We start from the raw sequence: 25,929 nt of genomic DNA on the forward strand, positions 1-25,929 counted from the left end.
CACTTCCCAAGGAATTGGACTTAAAAAGCAAGGAAAAACATTTGAACAGGAAAATGATAAAAATACGTCCAGCTATGAGTTATCCTACTAGATAAGAGCTTGTGGAAGGTTACTTATTTTTAAATTTTACACAGGTAACACATGAAGGGAACAAGAAGAGCAAATGCTCACACAACTCACCTTCACCATACATATTATCAAATTAAGTCAATGAGTGCTGCATGCCCTCGTCCAAAAATGCTCAAGAAAATAATCATTTCCTGACTGTGATCTTGAAATTTGATTAGGATCAGCTTGGCTTACATCATTTCTGGAGGACACAAACCCCCAATATTGTATGAAGTTTAAGAAACTAACTTCCCAAATGCTCAAGCAAAATAATCTTTTATTTTTTGGCACAAACTTGACCCCACTGTCACCTTAAAATTTGTTAACTCAACCAAACTTTTGATCACATCTGAAGGTCATCAAACCACAGAAGTGCATGAAGTTTCAAAGCTCTAGGTTCAAAAGCAACATAGAAAATGAGAATGTTCCATATTTTTACCCAAATATGACCTCACTGTAACCCCGACATTCTACTATGGTCAACCAAACTTAATCAATCAATGAGTCTTATATCGCGCATATTCCGTGGGTACAGTTCTAGGCGCTCTGCAGTGATGCCGTGTGAGATGAAATTTTATACGGCCAGTAGATTGCAGCCATTTCGGCGCATATTTACCTTTCACGGCCTATTATTCCAAGTCACACGGGTATAGGTAGACAATTATTAACTGTGCCTAAGCAATTTTGCCAGGAAAGACCCTTTTGTCAATCGTGGGATCTTTAACGTGCACACCCAATGTAGTGTACACGGGGGGAGGTTCGGACACCGAAGAGAGTCTGCACACAAAGTTGACTCTGTGAAATAAATTTCTGCCGAACCTGGGATCGAACTCACGCTGACAGCGGCCAACTGAATACAAATCCAGCGCGCTACCAACTGAGCTATATCCCCGGAGCTATAAAACGGAGACTATCAAACCCTGGAATTGCCAGAAGTGTTTTTTAAGAACTGTAAACATTGAGTCTGAAAAAATGATGTCCGTTTTTGAACTTGACCCTGCTATGACCTTGAAATTTGACGAGGGTCATCCTAAGTTGGGACATGTCTGGATGTCATCCAACCCTAGAAGTGTGCAAAGTTTCAAGCCCTAGGTTTGATAACATCTGAGAAAATAATAATTTTCCTTTATTTTTTACGTGAACTCAACCCTGTCATGCCCTTGAAAATTGACGAGGGTCAACCCGACTTGGGGTATATCTGGAGGTTGTCAAACCTCAGAAGCGCACAAAGTTTTAATGTTGTAGCTTCAAGAATCAATAACAATTCCAAGAAAACCTATAAACGTAACTTTTGTTGTGGTCTACGCAAGGAGGGCTAAAACACTCTTCATTATCAAAGCTCACCTGAGTACTCACACGAGTCAAAAACAACATAGAAGCCTGGCTGTATTATTTTATGCATACACAATGAGATCAACATCACTCCAATTATCACATATTTGCAGTGAATGTACAAGTTAACATATTCCATTTTCACACACCAGGCATGGGAATTGAAAAAAGTAACAAAGGCTGAACATTTGTAAGTAAAGGCAAAGTTGACGGCGTGAAGCGCCTAGCCCTGCTAGGGGGGTTCGGGGGCATGCCCCCCCCGAAAAAAAATTTCTCCAAAGAACCCAAATGGTGCAATTTGGTGTCTTCTAAGCTCCAAGTTTGCCATTAAATTCAGTTTTTAGAACCATTTTTGCCTCCCCCATTTATTTTTTCGGCGGACACTTTTGCTTTTTCGGCAGAACAAAAAAAAAATTCGCCGGAAATTTGCCTTTCGGCGGACAATTCCCATGCCTCACTCACACACACACACACACACACACACACACACACACACACACACACACACACACACACACACACACACACACACACACACACACACATTTTTTCTTTCTTACATTACTTTCAAAGCGGAAATCCAGAAGAAACACAGTGAAGTGAGAGAATTCTGTCAAGTTCACAAGTTCCTCTTCTCCTTTTCAAAGTTTCAAATTATTCTCATTACTTGAAACAGAGAAAGACAAAAAGCTGAACGATTGCTTTTTATGACGGATTCCCCCACAATTAACTGATTCACACTTCAAGGACTTGGATTTTTCATTTCATGAAAATTACAATTACATGACTAGTATATTGTTTCAGTCAACGACTAGCAGGATTTCTGCAAAGCACCTCTTACTTTTCTCAATATTATGAATAAGTACATTAACTTTATGTGCAATTTTTCATCACAAACACAAGACTCCTTCAATCTAGATCAATTGTGTGTCGGCACGCACACTTGATTTGTGTCGGCACGCGCACTTGATTTGTGTCGGCATATGCACTTGATTTGTGTCGGCACGCGCACTTGATTGTGTCGGCACGCACACTTGATTTGTGTCGGCACGCACACTTGATTTGTGTCGGCACGCACACTTGATTTGTGTCGGCACGCGCACTTGATTTGTGTCGGCACGCGCACTTGATTTGTGTCGGCACGCGCACTTGATTTGTGTCGGCACGCGCACTTGATTTGTGTCGGCACGCGCACTTGATTTGTGTCGGCACGCGCACTTGATTTGTGTCGGCACGCGCACTTGATTTGTGTCGGCACGCACACTTGATTTGTGTCGGCACGCGCACTTGATTTGTGTCGGCACAAGAGAACTTGAACACTGTTTATTATTTACACGTTTTAGATTTGTGATAGAAGTGCAATGCATTGGTTAAATCTCTTGCCATCAACTCGTGTATGTGAGAGTGTGCGTGCAAGGGTGTGTGTGTATGTCTGTGTGTGGGTAGTATGGATGTGGGCGAACGTGCCTGTCTGGAGTACTTTGGGTGTTCTTACTTCGTATGTTTTATTGTTTTTATGTTTATGGTTGTTGTTATATGTTGTTTGGTTGTTTTAATGGCAGATGAACCACATGTTTCCATCCATTGTTTAATTGTATGGACAATAAATTAACTTATGTCTTATGTGAACTCAGGCAACAGCCTGGGCTGCCTGGTGCTGTAAGGACTCCAGCAAAGACTGTCGAGTTTTCTTCAGCTCCGGACAAAGCTCCAACACGAAAATCTCCAACAGATTCTGAAACAAAAGAGATGAGAAAATGATGCAGGAAAATTTTATTTTTTATAAGTAAAATGACTTCAGTATTTCTAAGAATTCTCATCTCAATTTAACTAATAGGAGTTACCTTACTTACGAATGCTAGCCTGAGAAGCGTCCCTTGTTATAAGAAATATCACAGCCTCACAAGCTGCATTAAAGTTAACTGTCCTAAAAAGATACCCTTACAGACCTTCAGAGATGCATGGCCAAGCTACTGGAGAACCTTCGCTTATAAGTTATAATTGCGTCTCTGACAAAGGTCATGGTTTGCCAATCAGCAATCATCAAAGACAAATTCTCATTGTGAGCTACCAAAGCTATCTAACTTCTGAGTCACAAACAAAGCTCAAACTATCCAGTCACCGCTGGAGATGCATGTTTAAAGAGTATGTTTTTATTCATAGTTAATATGTAAAGTGCGGAGAGCATAGATTACTGTGGTTCGCACTATATATAAGCTGTCATCATTGTTATTATTATTATCATTATTTCACAATCATGGTGACAAAAACAGCAGTACTCAAACTTACATAGATGAGGTGTTTGTTGAGAGTTTTGTTCTGCAGCACCTCAAAGACTTTGATGGTCCCTCGACGCGCATTGTCCTCTCCCACCAGAGTTTTCAATGCATCTGTATAGGACAAACAACACCATAGATCTCAGTTATGTTTAGAAAACAAAAATGATGATCAAATAGAACAAAACCACAAGAATGGGAGCATCTTTTTGTATCAAGCATACACGTACACACACACTTTTGATAGTTTGCTACTCAGCAACAATTTGTTCATCAGCTTTTTCCTTTTTGAATTCATCTGCTTTAAATGCAACATGTACTCCTAAACTAACTATCTGACATTCTCAATATCATGTTCCAGTTTCCCCTGAACTCGCCGTATGCTGCTTGAATGCCGGGGTAAAAAGGGTCATACATGTACAAATCCACTCATGCAAAAACATGAGTGAACGTGGGAGTTTCAGCCCATTAACGAAGAAGATGTTCCAGCTTATTTGTCCAATTTTAGTCTCAAAATATCTGCAAAACTTGAAGGTTAGTCCTCACCAGGTATGTTCTTGAGCAACTTGTTTTTTGCGGCCATCCTGGTTTCAAACTTCTGGGCGTCTGTCTTGGTGGGAGGTGACTCTGCCAGCTTTCCGCCGGGCCACATGGCCTCATTGAATGTTCTGATGTAGAAAAGCAGCATCTGCTCTGAATATGTCCATTTCACCATCTCTCTCAGCTGTCTGTGTACAAATAGAGAATACACTCAGTGACAAAGACACAGACTGCAACAAATTTTTCAAGAAAATAAACTGTGAAGATGCTGACAATTGGTTACAAAGAACATTGAAGAAGACAAACTATGTGGATGCTGACTGCCTTCTGTGCATTTTTAGTTTGCACACAGGGAACCATGCAAGTACATGCATAATTAAAAATAAAGTTGAACCCCCTATCAAGAACTGCCCCCCCCCCAAAAAAAAAACCCAATCTTGAAAGAGTGAGTCTTAACGAGCCAGACGGGCGCTGTGGCGGGGTGATAAGACGTCGGCCTATTAATCAGAAGGTCGAGGGTTCGAATCTCGGCCGCGGCCGCCTGGTGGGTTAAGAGTGGAGATTTTTCCGATCTCCCAGGTCAACTTATGTGCAGACCTGCTTGTGGCTTATCCCCCTTCGTGTGTACACGCAAGCACAAGACCAAGTACGCACAGAAAAGATCCTGTAATCCATGTCAGAGTTCGGTGGGTTATAGAAACACGAAAATACTCAGCATGCTTCCTCCAAAAGCGGCGTATGGCTGCCTAAATGGCGGGGTAAAAACGGTCATACACGTAAAATTCCACTCGTGCAAATACACGAGTGTACATGGGAGTTTCAGCCCACAAACGCAGAAGAAGAAGAAGAAACATAGAGGCAATTTTACAGAGGCTTTTAACCGAAAGTCTCAAAAACAATAGAGGTAGGTCTTAAATTGGGGCATCTTTTTTTAATTTTTTTTTAAAACTTTTTTTCTTTCTTTTTTTTTTCTTCCCACAAATAGCATATTATTACAAAGTACAGAAAAAATGTGCTTGTTCCTCTAATTAATGTACATCAAGATATATTTATTATACTTGCTTAGCAGGTTATGTTGAGCATGTCCGGGGTTTGGAAATGTATTTAGTGTCTCTGTTTATGTGTGTGGTGATTGCTCACTTCAAAAAGAAACAACAAGTTTGTGAATTCCCTACCAGTAATACAGACAAGCGTAAAGAGGTGAACCATAGGTTAAACAAAGTATTGCGAAAAGCAGTAACAAAAGCACCCGCGGATACATTTTATATAGGCTTCATTGAACCTTGTCTGAAGAAACCACACACATTTAAACCAGTCTGGCAGCTTGTTCGGTCTTTGTTACACCAATCCGTTCTAGTTAATGTCTTTAAACAATCTACACAGTCATAGAGCTAAGGCAAGTTACTACAAAAATGCAACCCTGATCGATCCTTTTTTCCCAACAGAGCATAGAGACTTGACTAAGCAACCAAATCACAGCTATATACGCACAATAAAGATCCCAAGTTCACAGCGAAAATCTCAGGGCTTGGATACATGGCCACACACATGCAGGAAAAGGAAAAAAATGGGTAGCTCGGTACTGTATGGCAGCTCGCTTTCCTAAGGGAGAAGGCAACAAGAAATTCCATGAGGGTAACCTTGCAGGACTATATGATTCTTAATGCTTATTTTTTTCCAACACATTTTTTTTTTTTTAACTTTGTAGGCTGATGGACTTACCTGTTGATGTTACCACCAAAGGTCAACTCCACAAAGGTCATGAAGCTGCGGCGCACCCACTTGAACATTCCCCGCAATTCAAACACCTCTCCCAGAAGCGCGTACAGGGGTTTGGCAATTGAGTCGTGGGTACGGTCGTCTTTTGAACTGTAAGAAACAACAGTTCCGGAATGTTAAAAGATGACAAAATACATGCAATCCCCATGAGTATATATAATCACAGATGCAAAACTGATCAATTTTTCAGTATAGTATTAATGGTTGAGATTGTCTTGTCAATTGAAGCACATATCAACCCAGCCGTCATCTTTTGAACCTCAAGTAACAAACAGTCCTGAGATAATGACAGATGACAAAATACAGAAGTTTAAAATTGCTGATGAAATATCAAGCAATTCTTCAGTTTACATGCGATAGTATTTTTTCATTGAAGCATATATCACCCCAAGTTGTGCTGTGACTAATAGTCTTGAAAACAGCGCTACCACAGCTGTTACAAGACAAAATCACTCTCTTTTTGCAAAACATCTGCTGTTTGGCCTGAAGAGCAATCCTTTGTGGGATCTTACGACAACAAGAAACTCCGCCAAGGACGGTCCCAAGCCCGGCTGAAAAAGGAGGAGGGTTGGGCGTGGGGTTAGCACCCCCTCCCTGTAAAAAAGACTTCGCTACAGAAACGTCAACAACAGAAAGAGCTGTTGTTGGCGGCCCATACCCTGACAGGAGTGACGGGCATTGACTTGACTGACTGACGACAACAAGAACCACACACAAACACACACATGCACTCACACAGAGAAAGAAACTCACACAATCAATCCTCAGAAGAATGCACATATTCAAGTCAAAGTTACAGCGTGCACATAAATGCATGGATGATGTCATTAGTAATACATGACTAAATGAACAAAACATAACTCAGCTCTATGTTTTCATTTGTTTTAAACATACCTGTCTTCACTGAAGAACAAGAAGTCATCATCCTCTGCTTCTTGCTTCAAGCTAGGTAAACTGAAACGCAAGGACATTGTGTGAGATAAATGTGGTCAAGTGAACTTCAATATCTCAACCATGAGAAATTACAGTGGTGATGGTGCCATAACAGGAAAAGACAGACACAACACACACTGCAAGCATTTAAGTACAAACATGTAAATAAAATTACAGAATTAACATCTCGGATACAAAAATTAGAATAAAAATTGCATTTTGTTCTTCTTAAGATCTTGAAATATACAGATGGAACTGGTTTTTAGAATGTAACTACAGTGTCCCCCTTTTAAGACCTTCAAAATTCTGAGAAAGTCAGGTCTTAAAAAAAAGGAAATCTTGAAATGGGGTTAAACTTACAGAGGCTATGAAAAAAAAATCTTAGAAAACAGGATCATAAAAGGGAGAGAGTCTTTAATCAGTGGCGCAGTGGCCTCGTGGTAAGACGCCGGCCTCCCAAGCAGGAGGTCGTGGGTTCGAATCCCAGCCGCTGCCGCCTGGTGGGTTAAGGGTGGATATTTTTCCGATCTCCCAGGTCAACTTATGTGCAGACCTGCCAGTGCCTTATCCCCCTTCGTGTGTACACGCAAGCACAAGACCAAAAGTGCACGGAAAAGATCCTGTAATCCATGTCAGAGTTTGGTGGGTTATAGAAACACGAAAATACCCAGCATGCTTCCTCCGAAAGCGGCATATGGCTGCCTAAATGGCGGGGTAAAAACGGTCATACACATAAAAATCCACTTGTGCAAAAAACACGAGTGAACGTGGGAGTTTCAGCCCATGAACGCAGAAAAGAAGAAGAAGGGGGTCTCAAAAGGGGGTCCCACTTTATAGCACTGACACAAACGAAACCTACACAGCAGCATCAAGATCACTGACTAAAAGACAAAATATTTCTTTAACATTTCAGCTCTAGAAGCTATCATTAGTTGTGGAGGCCCTCACACGCCTTAATGATTGATTGCAAAGATCATTCTTTTAAATGTGCTCACAGACATTCTTAGGCATTGCTCACGAGGCACTTTTTAGTGGAATAATTCATCAGGCAAACATTATTTCATCACAGACAGCACAATGCTGCTGCAATGCCTCACCAAGCATGCCAAACGTTTACAAATTCTCAATGTTCATCTGTGGGTGTAATGCATCACAGGTATAAAACCAAAATCAGAATTAGGTCAGATTCTGACCATAAACAGCACTGATAGAACTGCAAAAATTGTTTGTCTCAAAGAAGACTCAACTCAAAAACAAGGAACCTTTAACTGCTGAAGTAACAGGCTTAAAATCCCCAAAACAAGCAAATGCATGCAAGTGCACACTTAACACAGCTAGCGCTAATGTACCCCATAGATTTATCCCTGAAAGAACGGTAGGATCTTCTTTTGAAGAAAGCACCCAGTCTTGGATAAAAAGAAACAAGGCACTGGTATCAAGGCATATATCACTTAGCTAAAGTTGCAAAAGCAGTGAAAATGGGTGCTAGATATCACCTGCACATAAGAAGGAAATAATATTAAAACCTGATCAGTGTATGCAAACTTGTGTTTTTAGTCCGATATCTTTTACAGGTAGAACTGAGACTGCTCGAACTTTTTCTTTAACAAGTCTCCACCGTGAGCATCACACGTTGTCTTCATACCAAAATTCAGTCTGAAATCTTCATTCAGAGCTCCCACACAGAAAAAGTAAAAATCCCAAAAACTATGGCAGGGCTTGAAAATGTAGCAAGTTGCCTTCTAAATAGTGCAATCTGATGCAAATCTCAGGAAAATAAAAGCAGTTTCTCATGTTATCATTTCTTGGAAATCCACAAATTTGCGGAAAAGTGGGAGCCCTAAACATTGAGTCACTCTCCTTCCATTCATGGCATATCTGAGACAAGAGCCTTCAGCTTGAAATATTCACCTGCGTTTGAACATGGACACGGAAAACTTGTTGCGTCGCTGTGTGCTGGGCTGATGCAGAAACTGAGGACTGGGGGCGAAGAAGGCATACAACGTCTCACTGTGGATCATCTTTTCATCTTGCATCACCGCCTGCCCCAAAAAAACATTTATCAGAATTACCGTTTGGACATTAAATACAAATAAAACTAACAAAATCATAAGTAATGAAGCTGGACATGAGAATAAAAAGGTTTTGAAATTAGGTGTGTTTACAGGCACATTCAGAAATTCAATTAGACACAACGGTGTGCCATACATCCTATTAGAAACATCGATCTAACAGCCTAGCTTCCAACAGAAAAAGTTGGTGGAATCCCCTTTCCTCCTGCATAGCTTCTAGTGATCTGATTACTAGTACTGAGTGGAAACTACTTGGTTAGGAGTCAATTGTTTGTTCATCAGTGGTGGTTTTAAAAATTTTGAAAACAAAGGTTTGAGACTGACTGAATGAGTAAAGAAGTATGAAGCGGCTTACATGATGGTGGTTTTTCTGTGAAGCCTTTATTTCCTCATTGGTGGTTTTACAAATTGTGAAAACCAAGTTTTCAGTCTGACTGAATGAGTAAAAAAGTTTGAAGTGGTCAACATGATGGTAGTTTTTCTTTGAAGCCTTTATTTTTTCTTTGGCCTTACTCCCCTCCAAAGTGTTTAAACTGCTGTTGTAAAAGCAAAACCTCACCATGAGATAGTCACTGAGTGTTGCCTTGGCTTTTTCCAAGTATGCAGCGTCCATGGAACGAAAAGGACCTCTGCTTTGGGAGGGTAAGTCTTTCTTCTGAAGCCATGGACCAATCTATGACAGACAAAGGGACATTTCTACAGCTGAAAACATGCATTAGTTTCAGAATAACCTGGAGAAAAATAAGGAACAGAATGATTTTCCCCCTGTAAATGAATATAGTTTGGATCCAGCCCTTACTCCTATGATTATGCCCACACTCCTTCGTGAAGGAGAACTTAACTATAAGCCAGTTACACTGGAGGTTTCAAAATCAGTTAACATCAAATAAATGCCTCCTTACTCCTTGTGCCCAAGAAACTTTTCTGCCATGCTATACTCAGGAAGAGTACATATACAGGGTGACCCAAAAAAAGAGTACCCAAACAAAACGTCATAAATTGAACAAAAATAAAGCAATCTTCATAAAATTTATTTACACACACAAGTAGCCTCTGCATGATTTGCACAGAAAATTTTAGCGTTCTAGCTTGTCTTTCAGAAAAGTTATGCTCATTCTACAGAACATGCTCCAAATGGCCTCCGCGGCGCTGCAGGCAAACTTGAACTCGCCGCGCAAAGTTATCAAGCACCCGCACACACTCCTGTTGCGAGATTCCGCGAATGGTTGTTGTGATGGCTCTCTTGAGTTCTGTGATTGTCTGTGGGTTGTTCCTGTAGACGTTGTCTTTCAGGAACCCCCAAAGATAGAAATCTGGGGGATTTAAATCCGGGGGAGGCCATTTGGAGCATGTTCTGTAGAATGAGCATAACTTTCCTGAAAGACAAGCTAGAACGCTAACATTTTCTGTGCAAATCATGCAGAGGCTACTTGTGTGTGTAAATAAATGTTATGAAGATTGCTTTATTTTTGTTCAATTTATGACGTTTTGTTTGGGTACTCTTTTTTTTTGGGTCACCCTGTACTTGGAAAAACGCAGATGCTTGAACTGCCATGCCTTCACTTAGAAACTGACTCTACCATGTGAGATTGCATGCAGCCATCATCACATCAGGAACAATCTTTAACATACCTTATGTATAAAATCACAGAAATCAAAGGTGCACTTTCAGGTCACACGTGCAGTGGGGCCTCTCTTGATTCACAGCTTTTGGGGGCCAACATTTTTTTTAATTAATGAAATGTCAAAAATCTTCCAGGCATACATTATAGCATGTAACCCTGCGACATGGGTGTCTGCCTGGTAACTTAACCTTAATTAAGGCCTTCTCAATTAAGTACTGTTAAAAGATATCTTATGAACGGTGAATCAAAATCCAGTTTGTGCCCACAGCTAATGCAGTTTGAAAATCTGCCACAGTGGAAGTACTGATGATGTATGTACACTGGTCAGATTTAAACAAACCTGTGTAAGTTTTTCATGAAGGGCGTAAAAGTCGTCAAGCGTTCGCTGAACGGCCCACCCTTGTGATGATGACCCCCTGGCCTTGTGGGTGGCACTGGTTACCGTTGTTGTGGGAATTGTCACAGGTGATGCTTCCTTTTTACCCCCATCACCACCACCTGCTGCCTCGCCGTTGTTCAGACTGACCAGCAGGACAAACTGCGGCACTTTGCGTTCCTCCTCCACTTCCACCTGTTGTAAAATCAGAAGACAAACAACACTCAGTGATGTTTGTAGGAAAACACTGGTCACAAGCAAAATCTTGTATGCCTCATCCACAAATTTTCAGCTCTCAGCTTTTACTTTGTGTGAATATGTCGTGAAAGTAGACATTAGTTTTTCTTCTTTGATCTTCCTCATTTGCTTCTTCAATTAGGCATTATAGTCATGAGTAGAGCATTGTGCTGTAGCTGAGTACTGAAGCTTGCTCTGTAAAGTATGTCAGATTAAAGCATACCAGCAAACTCATCTGCACACTCACAGTTCAATCATTATTTCCTTTACAGAATCAATTACAGCACAACTCTTTATTCCCAACAGATGTTTTTGTCGATGAAGTATTCACACAAAATGAATGCACTTTTGGAATCACTCAAAACTAATCCACCTTCTAAATCACAACAAATTTACCGAACCACTTTGGAACATGTCTCCTCATTAGCAAAATAGGGTAACTTTTGTCGCTTAAAGTGAGAAGCCTGTACTGCCTTCTGAAGTTTCTACAAATGACCTTCATTTTCATATTTTCTTTCACTAAATCTCTTCCACCGCAAATCCCAAACACAGGCTTGTAACACACACTTACCGTGGCATTGACAATGCCGACTTTCCAATGGCCGATGTTTTCTGTCCAGAGCTTGGTGCGCTCAATGTGAGCCTCCAGCTCTTTCTGTTCGTTCCTCATCTTCTCTACCTCATGTTCCAGGTCTTCGTACAGTTTCTTCACCTGGACATTTTCAACATCATCAAGCTATATCAACTGAACAATTTGAAAATTATGAGTTTTTCACCTAAAAAAAAAAAGATTTTCACCTGAACATTTACAGAATCGCAGAGCTTTTTCCACATTTCCAGAACCACAAAGTTTTTTCACATAAAAATGTCCAGAATCAAACAGCTTCTTTATCTGAAAATGTTTTAAAATCATAATGCACCTACACGTGATCATTTCCAAAATTACTGTTGCTTCATCTGAAAACTGCCATAAATATGGAACTTCTTTACTTACAAATGTTCACAAGTATACAGCTTCTTCATACAGAAAATCCCAATCAGCAGAGCTCCTCCACCTTGAAAATGTTCAAAGTCAAGAAGGTGGCGGCTTCAGAATTGTTGCTACCCATAAACATTTTGAATAAACGCACATTTTTGTATTATTTTGCAAGAATGCATTACATTTGAAGCTGTCCCAGCAACCCTCCCCCCATGCCTAATTAGGACCCATCCATCCCCACCTTTTCTTTCTCCAGCTTCTGTGATGACTGCAGCGCTTGCATGGCCTGGGTTTTGTTGGTCATCTTGGTGTCGAGTTGCCGTAGCAACTGCCTGGCATGATATGATTGATCAGCTAGCAGCTCCTTATCCTCCTCTTCCACCTCCTCCCCCTTGTCATCCAGGAAAAGCTCATCTGTTGTAACAGCGTCTGAACAATTATCTCCCTTTGGGGTCCATTGAAACGAGTATGTACCTGGATCGTTCTACAGTGGAACCCCCTTTTGGCATCTCCACAAATCTGAGGAAATTAGATCTTATTTATTTATTTATTTATTTATTTATTTATTTGTTGCTTAACGTCCAGCCGACTACGCAGAGCCATATCAGGACGAGGAAGGGGGGGATGAAGGGGGCCACTTGTCAAGCGATTCCTGTTTACAAATGCACTAACCCATTACTTGTGTCCCAGCAGGCTTTAGTAAAACTAAATTAATACCTACTGGAAGATTACCAGTTTCCAGTATGTTAAAATAGGCTTAACCTATCTACTGCTGGACTTACATCAGAACACTAACAGATTAAACTATACATGAATCGCGAGACAAGCGGCAAGAGAAGAGATTTTTGGAAAAAATACAGGTGAATGAGCAAGAAGGCAGAAAAAAGAAAAGAATTCATGAAGAAAAAGAGAGCATGACAGGAAAGAGGAACCAAAAATCTACCTAACAGCAAACTAGAAAGCTCCTGCGGTTCCAAAAACAGGAGGGGCCTTTAATTTCATAACCGCAGTGCCCCACTGCGGGAAAATTAGATCTACAAAAGTAGGGAGTCCTTAAAAAATGGAGGTAAAGTTACAGGGGTTATGAACAGAAAATCTGAAGAAATAATGTCTTAAAAGGGAGGGAGCCTTAAATTGGGGGGGTCTTAAAAAGGGGTTCCACTGCATTGGCAACAGTCTTAGAAAGTCAAAGATAAACAGATCGAAAACAGATATAAAAGTTTCTTCGCAAACTGCAAACAAATGTTATCATTCCATCTTTTAGGTATGCGTGCTCATCTGCAACATAATCCTCCTGAAATTCATTCTGATGAAAATACACCCCCACCCTTCCATCCTGCTTCTTCTCCCACACCCCCGATGACTCCCAGAATGCTTACAAACACACACACACACACACACACACACACACACACACACACACACAGAGAGACACACACACACACACACACACACACACACACAGACACACACGCATGCACACACACACACACACACACACATAAACATACACACCTACACACAAACAAACAAGGAAACCTACTAGATACAATTGACAAGTTATCTAGGTTGTCATCCTCCTCTTCCTCCTCCTCCAGTTTCTCCTTCTTTTTCTTCTCAAGCGTGGAGATATACTGGTGGTACAGGTCGCTGACGAAGAAGGAATGGTAGTGCTCGTTCTCTAGTTCTTCACGAATCTGCCGGTCTGCCTCGTAAAACGCTTCTGGTCCCTGTGTGAACATGTGGAATATTAGTTTCTTTCTTTCTTTGTTTCCTTCTTTCTTACTGCCTGCCTGTCTGTCTGTCTCAATTTTTCTTTCTGTCTTTACTCCTTTTTTAATTCATTTGTTTGAAGATTAATTCACCATAGAATCTGAATAAACAAATCAAAACAAAAAAACTAACAGACTCAGCACAAAAATCCTCAAATGAACCCTTTTATTTACCAGACATAGTTTAAGCTTTGGACAATGTACAGAGCTATAGTTTACAGTTAATCAAGTTCATCAGCATTCAGTCTCTTCCTTTCTCTCTTTCTCCAGTTCTCTTTTCTTCCATTATCGTCACTAGTAAATCATGCCGCAATGGGACTTGAATACAAAATGAAAAAGCTTACCCTGACATGTCCCCCCACCTGAAAAGCCCCCCTGAAGCTAGACATTTTTATAACTTAGACACCAGAAATCGGCTATTTCATGTGTTTTCAATTGACAAAAAAACAAAATTACATCAAATAATAATAAATAAAAGTGTTTGTTTTTTTAAATTGCCCAGATCCTTCTAAAACTCCCACGCCTAAACATGGCTTACCCCATCTCCACGCAGAAAAGTTTCCATGCCCTTGATGGTAGTCTTTTCAATGGGCAGAGGGCGGGCTGACTTGGAGACATACTGCTGGTAGATCTCTGTCCCTACCTGGTGCTGTTGGTCCTGAAATCAACAAGACATTTCATGATTAACTATCCCACCGCTGGAAAATAAAGAGTGCTTTCTCCAAGTGGAAAGCTCGCAGCAACAAGTGTCACATAAAAAGAGAGTGCATGGAAAGAAGAAAGAGAATGAAGTTTTTCCTCAAAAATAAGTGTTTCAATCACAACTACAAGATAACTGACCATCTACCCAGCCTCCCCCTGCCACCCCCCCCCCCCCCCCAACCCACTCAACCACTCCACCTTCATCCCCTCAACCCCAAAAGCTAAGTTATCAAGTACAGTAAATGTGAACACAGATTTAGAAACTGTACTCGAAAGCGGCGTATGGCTGCCTAAATGGCCGGGTAAAAACGGTCATACACATAAAAACCCTCTCGTGCACAAAAAACCACGAGTGTACGAGGGAGTTTCAGCTCATGAACGCAGAAGAAGCAGAAACTGTACTGACCTTGCTACAAGCACGCAGTGTTTCAACATCTATACAAAACCTGAAACAAACAACAAGATTCACTTTAGTATGCATATATAATATGTCAACAAATCATCAGGAGCTGAAGAAATTACTGATAATGAAAACATTGTCTTTTTTATATTTAGTCAAGTTTTGACTAAATATTTTAACATCGAGGGGGAATCGAAACGAGGGTCGTGGTGTATGTGCGTGTGTCTGTGTATATCTGCTCTCTTTTACAAGAGATTAAGCTCTTTGCTCATGACACTAGGGAATGTGAATACTTGTTCAAATCTTATCGCAGAGGTTTTTTTCAATTGTTTGTTTGTTCGTTCATGGGCTGAAACTCCCACGGCTTTTACGTGTATGACCGTTTTTACCCCGCCATTTAGGCAGCTATACGCCGCTTTCTGAGGAAGCATGCTAGGTATTTTCGTGTTTCTATAACCCACCGAACTCCGACATGGATTACAGGATCTTTTTCGTGCACACTTGGTCTTGTGCTTGCGTGTACACACGGGGGTGTTCGGACACCGAGGAGAGTCTGCACACAAAGTTGACTCTGAGAAATAAATCTCTCACCGAACGTGGGAACGAACTCACGCTGACAGCAGCCAACTGGATACAAATCCAGCGCGCTACCGCCCCTTTTCAATTAATTTTACTTAATAAAATTGTCAAGAGAGAAAAAGACAAACAATTTACTAGAAAGCTGGCTCACAACAACATCCATCTGGAAATGTAAATCGCAACAGGCGCTTCAGTTTTCATTTGGAACTTACCCCAACATGAAGTCGTTGCCATCTTCCTCCAAGAACCGCATGAAATATTCTCTGGCTTTTGGCGTTTCCATAATCACAGCAAAAGACAGCACCTTCAGACACACAAAAAAGCAAACCATATTTTTCACATTCAGAAAACAACATCAAGGGTATGAAGGACCACCTCTTTTCTATTTGAAAAAGTCTTTATTTCCAGCAAAGATTTTTTGCAACTATCAAAGACAATTTTGTTCGCTTTCAACATAATACAGAACATTTTAAGAGATGACCACACACACACACACATTAACAAACGCACATCCACACACACACACACAAAGTAGCAGATATTTCAGAAAAAAATATCTTCTATGGACTCTCCATGTCAATTCCAAAAATGCAAAGCTTGAACTTTTCACACATGTGACTCTAAACAACTGAGTAGCTGTCCAAAATGTTTTTTTCACAGGTGTGCATACCTTTTGGCCAGGTAGGGTAACACCATCGGCATCAGTAGATGGGCCAGTAGTTGGGGACTGTGCTGCTCCGCCCCCACCCGACAGGCCCTGCATGCGTTTCTCCACCAGCTGTTTGGCCACTGTCAACTGCCACAGTCAATCAACTCATTATTCAGCATTAGTTTTTATCTCTTCTTCGTTCATGGGCTGAAACTCCCACAGCTTTTACATGCATGACCGTTTTTACCCCGCCATTTAGGCAGCCATATGCCGCTTATGGGGGATGCATGCTGAGTATTTTCATGTTTCTATAACTCACCCAACTCTGACATGGATTACAGAATCTTTTCCGTGCGCACTTGATCTTGTGCTTGCTTGAACACACAAATGGGGAAAAGGCACTAGCAGGTCTGCACATGAGTTGACCTAGAGGATCGGAAAAATCTCCACCCTTAACCCACTGGGCGCGGCCGGGATTCGAACCCACCACTTTCTGCTTGGAAGGCCGGCGCCTTATCCACTAGGCCATTGCGCCCGTCAGCTTTTGTCTCAACACCGTCTAAAACTCAGTCAAACAAAGTTTAGATCTATACAACTGGTTGCATGCCATTATCAAAATGACCTTGCCTGGCATCTAAGTTAACCTTAGATTGGTCTATCACAACTCCACCTTCTATAAACCTCATTGTTTGCTGTTCCCAGTTTTACCAATTTCATTTACGGTCCGTTATTTGTTGTTGCGGTTTGCGTTAAACATCACTAACAGCCTCATTTGGGTGCCAGTTAATACTGACTTCTCGCCCTTCTTCTATTAACAACTTAATAATTTGATGCGTAATTAAGTATTCAAGTGCTGTGTTCGGTGAATACAATGCCCTGACAGCTATCGACCAGAATACCAATTGGCTTTCACTGCAGCTAAACCTTATACCATATGGAATTTATCCAAAATAATCTTCAGTTCTTTCCCTTTATCTCCTCTTCTGTTCAAAGGACGCATGCCAAGATTAAATTACTTTCCACTTCATCCAATGTCTCATACATGCAGGCAATATCACCTTCTTCTGGCATTCTTCATGTGCATTTATAAATAAACAGCTGTTTACTTCCTAAAAACCAATGACACCCCCTTTCTTCAGATAACATACCTGGTTAATATAGCGTTTAAGGTTTCTGGCTTTCAGCAATTCCCCTTTTGCTAAGCTTCTCGGAGAACTCTCTTTGTCTGAAACAGAAAATTCCACAGTTTCATACCAGCATTATTTGCACATGAAACGACTTTTCAAAGGATTAGATTCAAAGAAACAGGTCTGAATAAGTCAATACAAAATGAAAGAGGCTTCAGGGAAAAGGACAACAGTAAATATAAGGAACACGTAAAAGAAATTCTAAATTTAGACTTTCACAGATCACCGCTGGTAAACAAAGTACATAAAAGTATAAACTAACCTGTGTTGATTCCCTGAGCTTTCTTCAGGTTGTTGATTGTTGTTGCCTGCATTATTTCTGAGATGATCTTAAACCTGGAACACATACAGTAAATCAGTCAATTCGATTGTTCGATTAATCAATCAATAAATAAATTTAGCAATCTTCTTCTTCTTCTTCAGCGTTCCATAATTGTCTGGTTACGTGTGAGCTCGTTTGCCCATTTGGGTTCCCCACACTATACTCTGAGAGCATAGTCAGCTTCACTCCGCTTTTGTTAAGTAGGCATACTGGGTATTTTCGTGTTTTCATAACCCACCGAACTCTGACATGGATTACAGGATCTTTTCCGTGCGCACTTGGTCTTGTGCTTGCGTGTACACACGAAGGGGGTTAAGTCACTAGCAGGTCTGCACATAAGTTGACCTGGGAGATCGGAAAAATCTCCACTCTTAACCCACCAGGCGGCAGCGACCGGGATTCGAACTCACGACCTCCCGGTGTACTTAAATCTTGTCTCATCTTTTCTCAACTAAACAAGAGGGCTGCACACCTCATCTGTTTGAGCTCATCAAGGCTGGCCGAGATGTTGATCATTTTGACGAAATCCTCGTAAGAGGCAGCGTAGGTGTATGTGCGTTTGGTGTCAGCCATCAGCTTCTCCTGCTGCTTGATGTAGGCCAGAATTTTCTGGTTGATGTAGTCTGGGTCACACAGCATGTCGATCGTCACCTGGAACACTGAACAGTTCACACCCTGTGTTAGTGTCTGTGAACACTATTTTCTTGTTTTGTAATAGGGGCATTTTAACACTTTCTACCCCACCTATGTTGACCAAAGTTGTTTTTAGCCAAGACCAGCTGTGCTGCAACAGGTCACTCAGAATTGTAGTAACTGTGTAGTAACTGTGTATCAACACGTTGGAATGCAGGTGCTAGATCGACGTTACAGGAAGCGACTGAAGCTAACAGTCTGAGCCGATATATCCGTACCTAGTCAGATAGAGCCATATGAGTGGGTACGGATATATCGGTACCTGGGAGACAATGAGTTTTTAAGCCATCTTGGAAAATTCATCCCTTGCTTAAGTGTCTGAGCACACTATTATATTTTCTCGTGGGTTGTAGAGGAGGTTGAGTATCACTTGAACCATTATAAGTCTAGGCTCTTCAATAATAAAAAAAATGCACACCCACAATCTATCAAAAGTAGCTTCTGCTTATAAAAAAATCCCATGACATGCACACTCAGGCAGCACATGTTTACAAAGTTCTACATCGAGGATTCTGTGGCATGCCCTGCGGCTGATCTCTATAGTTACAGGGACACACTTCCTGCAAGACTCTCTGACACACACGGAACCTACAAGCAGAGGTCTGGCTTACCGACCCTTAGAGGGAGAAGCTTCTTAGACTTTTGGAGAGCCTCCAGCATACGTACTACAGCATTCATCAGGGGCTCAACCACGGAGAAAACAAATACCCGAGGTGGAGATGATTTCTCGCAGGAGATGCCTGTGGCTGTCGCAGCGAGCGTAGGCTGGTGGTAGCAGGATCAGCAAGAGTGCTTCCGTCACCTGTCTCAGACACTCCTCCTCCCTCTCTTCATCACGCAGCCAGGAGTGCAGCAAGAACGGACCCTGCCCCCCTTCTCCTGGGTCTCCCTCCCTGTATAGACAGTAGAAGTTCTGTGCATTATACAGTGGAACCCCCCTTTTAAGACCCCCTTCCTTTTAACTCATTGTCTCCCACTCATATGGCTCTATCTGACCAGGTACGGATATATCCGCTCAGACTGTTTAAGCTTCAGTCGCTTCCTGTAACGTCCATCTAACGCCTGCATTCCAGCGTGTTGATACACAGTTACTACACAGTTACTACAATTCTGAGTGACCTGCTGCAGCACAGCTGGTCTCGGCTAAAGAAAACTTGGTCAACATAGGTGGGGTAGAAAGTGTTAAGACCCTATTTTCTCAGACTTTTTGTTCATAACCTTAGTAAATGTACCCCCATTTTAAGACTCCCTCCTTTTTAAAACCTGATTTTCTCAGGTTTTTTTTTAGGTCTTAAAAGGGGGAGTTCCACTGTACTGCTGAAGTGTACGCATCTGCTTGATAGGCCAACAGAAATACACTGTGCCTGAAAGTGAAATGTTATTTCAGAGCTAAAACTGGAATTAGCATGTATAGTTATGAACATCTAGCTTGGAAAGTTTTACATGTATACAATTGTAAGGCTTCTTTTTAAGCCTACTGTCTATATGATACTTACCGAGACAGTACTATTCTTGCACATTATCTATTATAGGCCGAAAAAATTGGACAAAACGCTGAGTGGGTACAATTATCTCCCATAACCATGCGCCACCGTGGATCCCAAGCACTGTCCGAGTGCTTCCCCCTTACAGGATGTAGGTGGCGCGTCCTCTTTCTTTATGAGCTGCAGACCCTCAAAAAGCCCATAACATATCAAGAGGGGAGGCGGGAGGGAAATTCTAATAGTACTGTCTCGGTAAGTATCATATAGACAGTAGGCTTAAAAAGAAGCCTTACAGTCAATATAACACTTACCTCGACAGTACTATTCTTGCACAGAATACCAGAGTGGTGTGAGGGTGATATGTAGAGTATTAAACTCCTTAATCAAAATCACTTAAATCCAAGGATTAAGATACCCAGGCAATTTTCGAACAGTACTACCGTAAAAGAAAATATACCCAAGAAACATACCTTAGACTGACGTGACCATGCTAGCAACCACTGCTGTGTGGTGAACTCAATGTCAAAGTCCAGGCCACTCAAAGCTTGACTACCACTGAGTCTACGGCAAGTGGCTAAAGCGATGAGGAACAATTAGTCTTAAAAATCAGCAACTTGATACTGATGCCTGCCAGGGGTTCAAACTCATTGCTACGCAGGAGTTTGAGGACCAGAAAGACATCCCCCTTGGGAAATGAAACCCGAGGTTTAGACACCGCTGCATTGCTAATACCCGAAAGGACATTAGCGATGAGGGAGGACCTGATCAAGTGTTCAGTTCTGCGACCAGTAGCGGCCGCAATCGTGGAAGCGATGGCAGATCTGTATCCAAGAAGAGTCTTAGAAGAAAGACTCTTCTTTTGATACACTTCCACCAGGAAGTTGGCCAAGTCCTGTGTTGAGGGATAAAGCGGCTTTATCCCCTTGGACAAGGCGAAGGTGGCCCAAGCTCTCCAGCGTAAGTCGTAGAGCTGATTAGTTGATCGCCTCTTAGCGTTCAAGGAAAACTCTACTGAACTCTTGTGCAATCCTAGTGCAAGCAGTTTGGAGCGCACAAGAGCCATGCGGTCAAGCACAGACTCTCTGGACGTGGATGAGGGAGGCATGATCGAGGCTGGAGCAGACCTCCCCCGTCCAGATCCAGAGGTAGAGGGTCTACGTGGGTGAGACCGCGAAGATCTGGAAACCACGGAGCTGTTGGCCAGTAAGGCGCGACCAAAATCAGTCTTGGTCGTTCCTGCAGATATTTTGCCAGCACCCTCGGAATCAGAGATGTCGGGGGATAGGCGTAAGCATCGAGGAGCCTCCACAAGAGAGTGAATGCGTCCAAGTGGAACGCATTCATGTCTCGAAAGGGGCTGACGTACCTGGGAAGCCGAGCGCTGAATCGAGTTACGAACAGATCGATCAGAGGACGGTCCCACCTTGCCCACAGACGCTGTAGAACGTTGTGAGCGATGGTCCATTCTGTGGAGAGAACCTGATCGCCCCGACTGAGAATGTCGGCCAGGGCGTTCAGTTTCCCCGGAACGAACTGGACTGACATCCGGACCTGATTGGTCTGGCACCAGAGCAGAATCTCCTCCGCCAACAGGGAGAGGGACCGAGAATTGGTGCCCCCCTGGTGGCGAAGGTAAGCTAAGCATGTGGTGTTGTTGTCCCCGTTGAAAATCAGAGGGGCCAAGGACAGGCCGAATGGGAGGGCCCGAAACTCGAACACCGTGCCCTCCCAAACGAACCGGAGCAGATGTCGGTACCCCGGGGCCACCAGGATGTGGAAGTAAGCATCCTGGAGGTCCCAGACATGGCCCAATCGTTTGGCCGGATGGCCAACCGGACCGACGAAGGGGTTTCCATCTTGAACTTGCACCTGTGAAGGTACAAGTTCAAGGTGGAGAGGTCCAACACCGGCCTGAACCGGCCGTCCTTTTTGGGGACGGTGAACAGGCGGGAGCAGAACCCCAGAGAAGGCTGAGAAAGGGGGTAGACCGCCTTCTTCTCGACCAACGAGTTCACCTCGTCCTGAAGAGCCTGCCATCTGGCAGGCTCTCGAGGAGGGGGGAACGTCCAAGGTAGAGCGGACAATGGAGGTTGTGACGACAGCGGTAGAGAAAACCCCGACCACACCACCCTCAAGAAAAACTGGTTGGAGACCAGTCTGCCCCACATGCCGCGGGCCCGAAAAAAAGGGAACCGCCGGACGAAAGAGGGGCAACTTGAGGGGGCGTCAACGTAGGGCCGGGACTCACTGAAAATTCTGCTGGCGGGCAGGCGCAGGCTTGCGACCACCCCCCCTGGTGGTGCTGCTTCCCCTTACCTGTCTGAGCACCCTTCGTCTTGCTTGGGAACGCAACAGGCGCCTAAGAGGAGGAAGAAGGAGGCAGTGAAACTGGCTTCTTCTTCTTCTTCTGAGGCTGGGAGCTGGAGGTGACTGTAGCACTTCTCTTACTCCCCGCCGCCGTCGCCGAAGCAGCGAGGCCAACCATCAGAGAATCAGTGTTCCTCTGGCGTGTGGACTCCACCACAGAACGAACAGTGTCCGGATGAAAGAGGGAAGAAGGCTGAGGAAACGTGTTCCTCAGACTCTTCCTCATATCCGGAGGCACTATAGAAGTAGGCAGAAAATGATCACGGAACAGGGCCAATAAAGTGGACCAGTGTTCCAATGGCCAATTCTGCCGCAGACGTCACGCACGATCGCACGGCATGCAAAGCCCGATCCACTCGAACCGTGTCAAGGACCCGAGTGGAATCGGACTCTGCCCGATTGGGAGGGTCCAACAGTGTGGACAGCGTGCTCATCCATGTCAAGGCCTGTGATTGGGCCTCGACTGTGGAAGAAACGGTGGCCTCAAGATTGTGGAACGAAGCAGAGCTCAGTTCCACCTTCTTGACCGAAGGCACCTCCCCAACGAACACATCACCGTCAGCCCCACCCTAAACACTCGAAGTCTGGAAAGGGAGAGTTCGAGAGTCAAAGGGAAAAGGGAGGGACGAAACAGATTGGACACGAGGAAACAGTGGAGGTGCGCCTCCCGAAGGAAAGCATGGCACTGAACCCGCGTCCTCCCGAGGAACATAGGTCGCGTTTGCACGTGAATCTGTACTCCTCAGGCGATGTGCTGCCGCTTCCACCGTGGCACTTAGACTAGGGTGGAACGCGAATTGCCGGCGGCCGGATCGTTCATAAAACGAGCCGCCGGCAGACGCGGCGTGAGCCTCCCGCGCCCGGGCCGAAGCGGACTCAAAGGACGAGAGGGCGTCTCAGGGAAGGACGTCCTGAAACTGTTCAAACGTCCTTCTAGCTGTGCGAGGACGAGCCTCCTGCCTCTCGTCCTCAGACCCCGGGTCCACGTCCTGTGTGTCAACACTAGACGACAGACGCTTAAGAGAGGCATCCGTGACGTCAAGACGCCGCGTGATGTCTGTCATGTACTGTTGGAAAGTACGAAGCATAGCTTCGGAAGTTCCATCAGAAACCGGCAAGGGTAGAGTTTCAGTGTTAACCTCAGGGCGACCCTGATCCTCCTCCCTATCGTCCTCCGACTCACTCTCCTCTTCACTTCCCGACAACTCCTCAAAAGCAGGAGTGTAGGGAGCTTGAGGGGGAAGAGCCGAAAGCGATGAAGCAGGCTGTGAAGAAACGCCCACAGAAGCAAGAGGCCGCGAAGACCCCTGCCCCAAAGACGAAACGTCTCCAGCAGCCGAAGGGGGAGAAAAACAACAACCCTGCGACTGTTGGGTCAGCCCAGCCAACGAACCCCCGCCATTTATAGACTGAACAGGAACCCATCGGGTCTGATCAGAAAAGAAATGGTCCGGTCCGGTCGGGGGTGCCGATCCGGTCCGGTAGGGTGGTCCGGTCCGGTGCCGTACCATCCGGAGGTCCCGTTCAGCACCGAACCATCGTACCCACAGAAGTGTTCGGGTGGTTAGGTCCGGACGTGGACATACCGTACCATCCGGACCCGTAGGTCCGGTGGTCCGGTATGGTCCGGTTCGGTGCCAGACCATCCAGACCAACAGAGGTGGTCGGGTGGTCCCGCACCGGACCATCCGGACCCGTAGGTCCGGACCCGTAGGTCCGGTACCATCCGGAGGTCCTGTTCGGCACCGAACCATCCGTACGCACAGAAGTGTTCGGGTGGTTCGGTCCGGGCGTGGACGTACCGTACCATCCGGACCCGTAGGTCCGGTTCGGTGCCAGACCATCCGGACCAACAGAGGTGGTCGGGTGGTCCGGACCGGTCCGGTAGGGTGGTCCGGTGTTCCGGTCCGGTGTTCCGGTCCGGTCCCGTACCATCCGGAGGTCCCGTTCGGTACCGAACCATCCGTACCCACAGAAGTGTTCGGGTGGCTCGGTCCGGACGTGGACACACCGTACCATCCGGACCCGTAAGTCCGGTATGGTCCGGTTCGGTGCCAGACCATCCGGACCAACAGAGGTGGTCGGGTGGTCCGGTCCGGACCGGACCACCGGTCCAGCACCGGACCATCCGGACCCGTAGGTCCGGTCCGGTCCCGCACCATCCGGAGGTCCCGTTCGGCACCGAACCACCCGTACCCACAGAAGTGTTCGGGTGGCTCGGTCCGGACGTGGACATACCGTACCATCCGGACCCGTAGGTCCGGTTCGGTGCCAGACCATCCGGACCAACAGAGGTGGTCGGGTGGTCCGGACCGATCCGGTAGGGTGGTCCGGTGTTCCGGTCCTGTGGTCCGGTCCCATACCATCCGGAGGTCCCGTACGGCACCGAACCATCCGTACCCACTGAAGTGTTCGGTCCGGACGTGGACCTACCGTACCATCCGGACCCGTAGGTCCGGTGGTCCGGTATGGTCCGGTTCGGTGACAGACCATCCGGACCAACAGAGGTGGTCGGGTGGTCCGGTACCGGACCATCCGAACCCGTAGATTCGGTCCGGTCCCGTACCATCCGGAGGTCCCGTTCGGTACCGAACCATCCGTACCCACAGAAGTGTTCGGGTGGCTCGGTCCGGACGTGGACATACCGTACCATCCGGACCCGTAGGTCCGGCATGGTCCGGTTCGGTGCCAGACCACCCGGACCAACAGAGGTGGTCGAGTGGTCCGGTCCCGACCGGACCACTGGTCCGGTACCGTACCCTCCGGACCCGTAGGTCCGGTGTGTTCCGGTTCGGTGCCAGACCACCCAGACCAACCGAGGTGGTCGGGTGGTCCGGTCCCGACCGAAACACTGGTCCCGTACCGTACCATCCGGACCCGTAGGTCCGGGGGGTCCGGCAAGGGCCAGAGGTACTGTCCCGCACCGGACCCTAAGGTCCGGTACGGTCCCGTACCATGGGTCCCGTCCGGACCAAACCCGGAGGTCAAGTCCAGTCGGGACCCGTGGGTCCGGTTCGATCCCGACCCGTAAGCCTGGAACGTTCCGGACCCTTGGTCCGGACCATCCGTCACCCGAACACCAGACGCTAAGGAATGGCGTGGGGTCAAGACGGTCCGGTCGGAGGTGTCGGTCTGAGCAACAGAAACAATGTTCCCGTCGCCCTGACCATTCGACAGAAGTACCACGTTCTGTCGAACACCTCCACGTCCAGTAACTAGTCGGCCGGAGCGTTTCAAGAGGGACAGCCACCAGTCACACGGACGTCAGAGGGAACCGTAGTAGCAGTGGTCGTAGGCACGAAGCCTGAAACCCCTGCCCCCACAGGACCGCCCTGAACGGGGTCAATTCGCATCCCAACCCCAGCGGGGAGGGAATTCAGAGACCCCGTCATCTCCTCCGATCTCCCCCCCCAGGAGGCCGAAACTACTGTCAAAACAGCAGCAGACGACCCAGCGAGGGAGTTCAGAGGAGGACCCGTGTCCCTCCTGGCTTCCACAGCGGTGGAAACCGAGGAGG

The 25,929-nt window shown here is 45.1% G+C and overlaps 1 protein-coding gene across 1 annotated transcript in view; it reads right to left on the minus strand.

Annotated features, from left to right (window-relative positions):
• Window positions 1-2,366: 2,366 nt before the first annotated feature.
• The window catches only part of LOC138969155 (sorting nexin-25-like), a 32,842-nt gene continuing 9,279 nt past the window's right edge, over window positions 2,367-25,929 (minus strand). The window contains exons 5-23 of the mRNA XM_070341876.1: window positions 19,270-19,454; window positions 18,341-18,527; window positions 17,809-17,882; window positions 17,508-17,584; window positions 16,381-16,506; window positions 15,923-16,014; window positions 15,138-15,177; window positions 14,568-14,687; window positions 13,801-13,987; window positions 12,499-12,671; window positions 11,850-11,990; window positions 11,006-11,236; window positions 9,600-9,713; window positions 8,880-9,010; window positions 6,930-6,989; window positions 5,979-6,125; window positions 4,263-4,444; window positions 3,730-3,830; window positions 2,367-3,175 (exon numbers count right to left, since the gene is read on the minus strand). Of these exons, the coding sequence (XP_070197977.1) occupies window positions 3,071-3,175; window positions 3,730-3,830; window positions 4,263-4,444; window positions 5,979-6,125; window positions 6,930-6,989; window positions 8,880-9,010; window positions 9,600-9,713; window positions 11,006-11,236; window positions 11,850-11,990; window positions 12,499-12,671; window positions 13,801-13,987; window positions 14,568-14,687; window positions 15,138-15,177; window positions 15,923-16,014; window positions 16,381-16,506; window positions 17,508-17,584; window positions 17,809-17,882; window positions 18,341-18,527; window positions 19,270-19,454 (2,473 nt within the window). The 3' untranslated portion in view covers window positions 2,367-3,070. The remainder of the gene's footprint in view (window positions 3,176-3,729; window positions 3,831-4,262; window positions 4,445-5,978; window positions 6,126-6,929; window positions 6,990-8,879; window positions 9,011-9,599; window positions 9,714-11,005; window positions 11,237-11,849; window positions 11,991-12,498; window positions 12,672-13,800; window positions 13,988-14,567; window positions 14,688-15,137; window positions 15,178-15,922; window positions 16,015-16,380; window positions 16,507-17,507; window positions 17,585-17,808; window positions 17,883-18,340; window positions 18,528-19,269; window positions 19,455-25,929) is intronic.

Source organism: Littorina saxatilis, linkage group LG6, assembly GCF_037325665.1.
Source record: "Littorina saxatilis isolate snail1 linkage group LG6, US_GU_Lsax_2.0, whole genome shotgun sequence".
NCBI lineage: Eukaryota > Metazoa > Mollusca > Gastropoda > Littorinimorpha > Littorinidae > Littorina > Littorina saxatilis.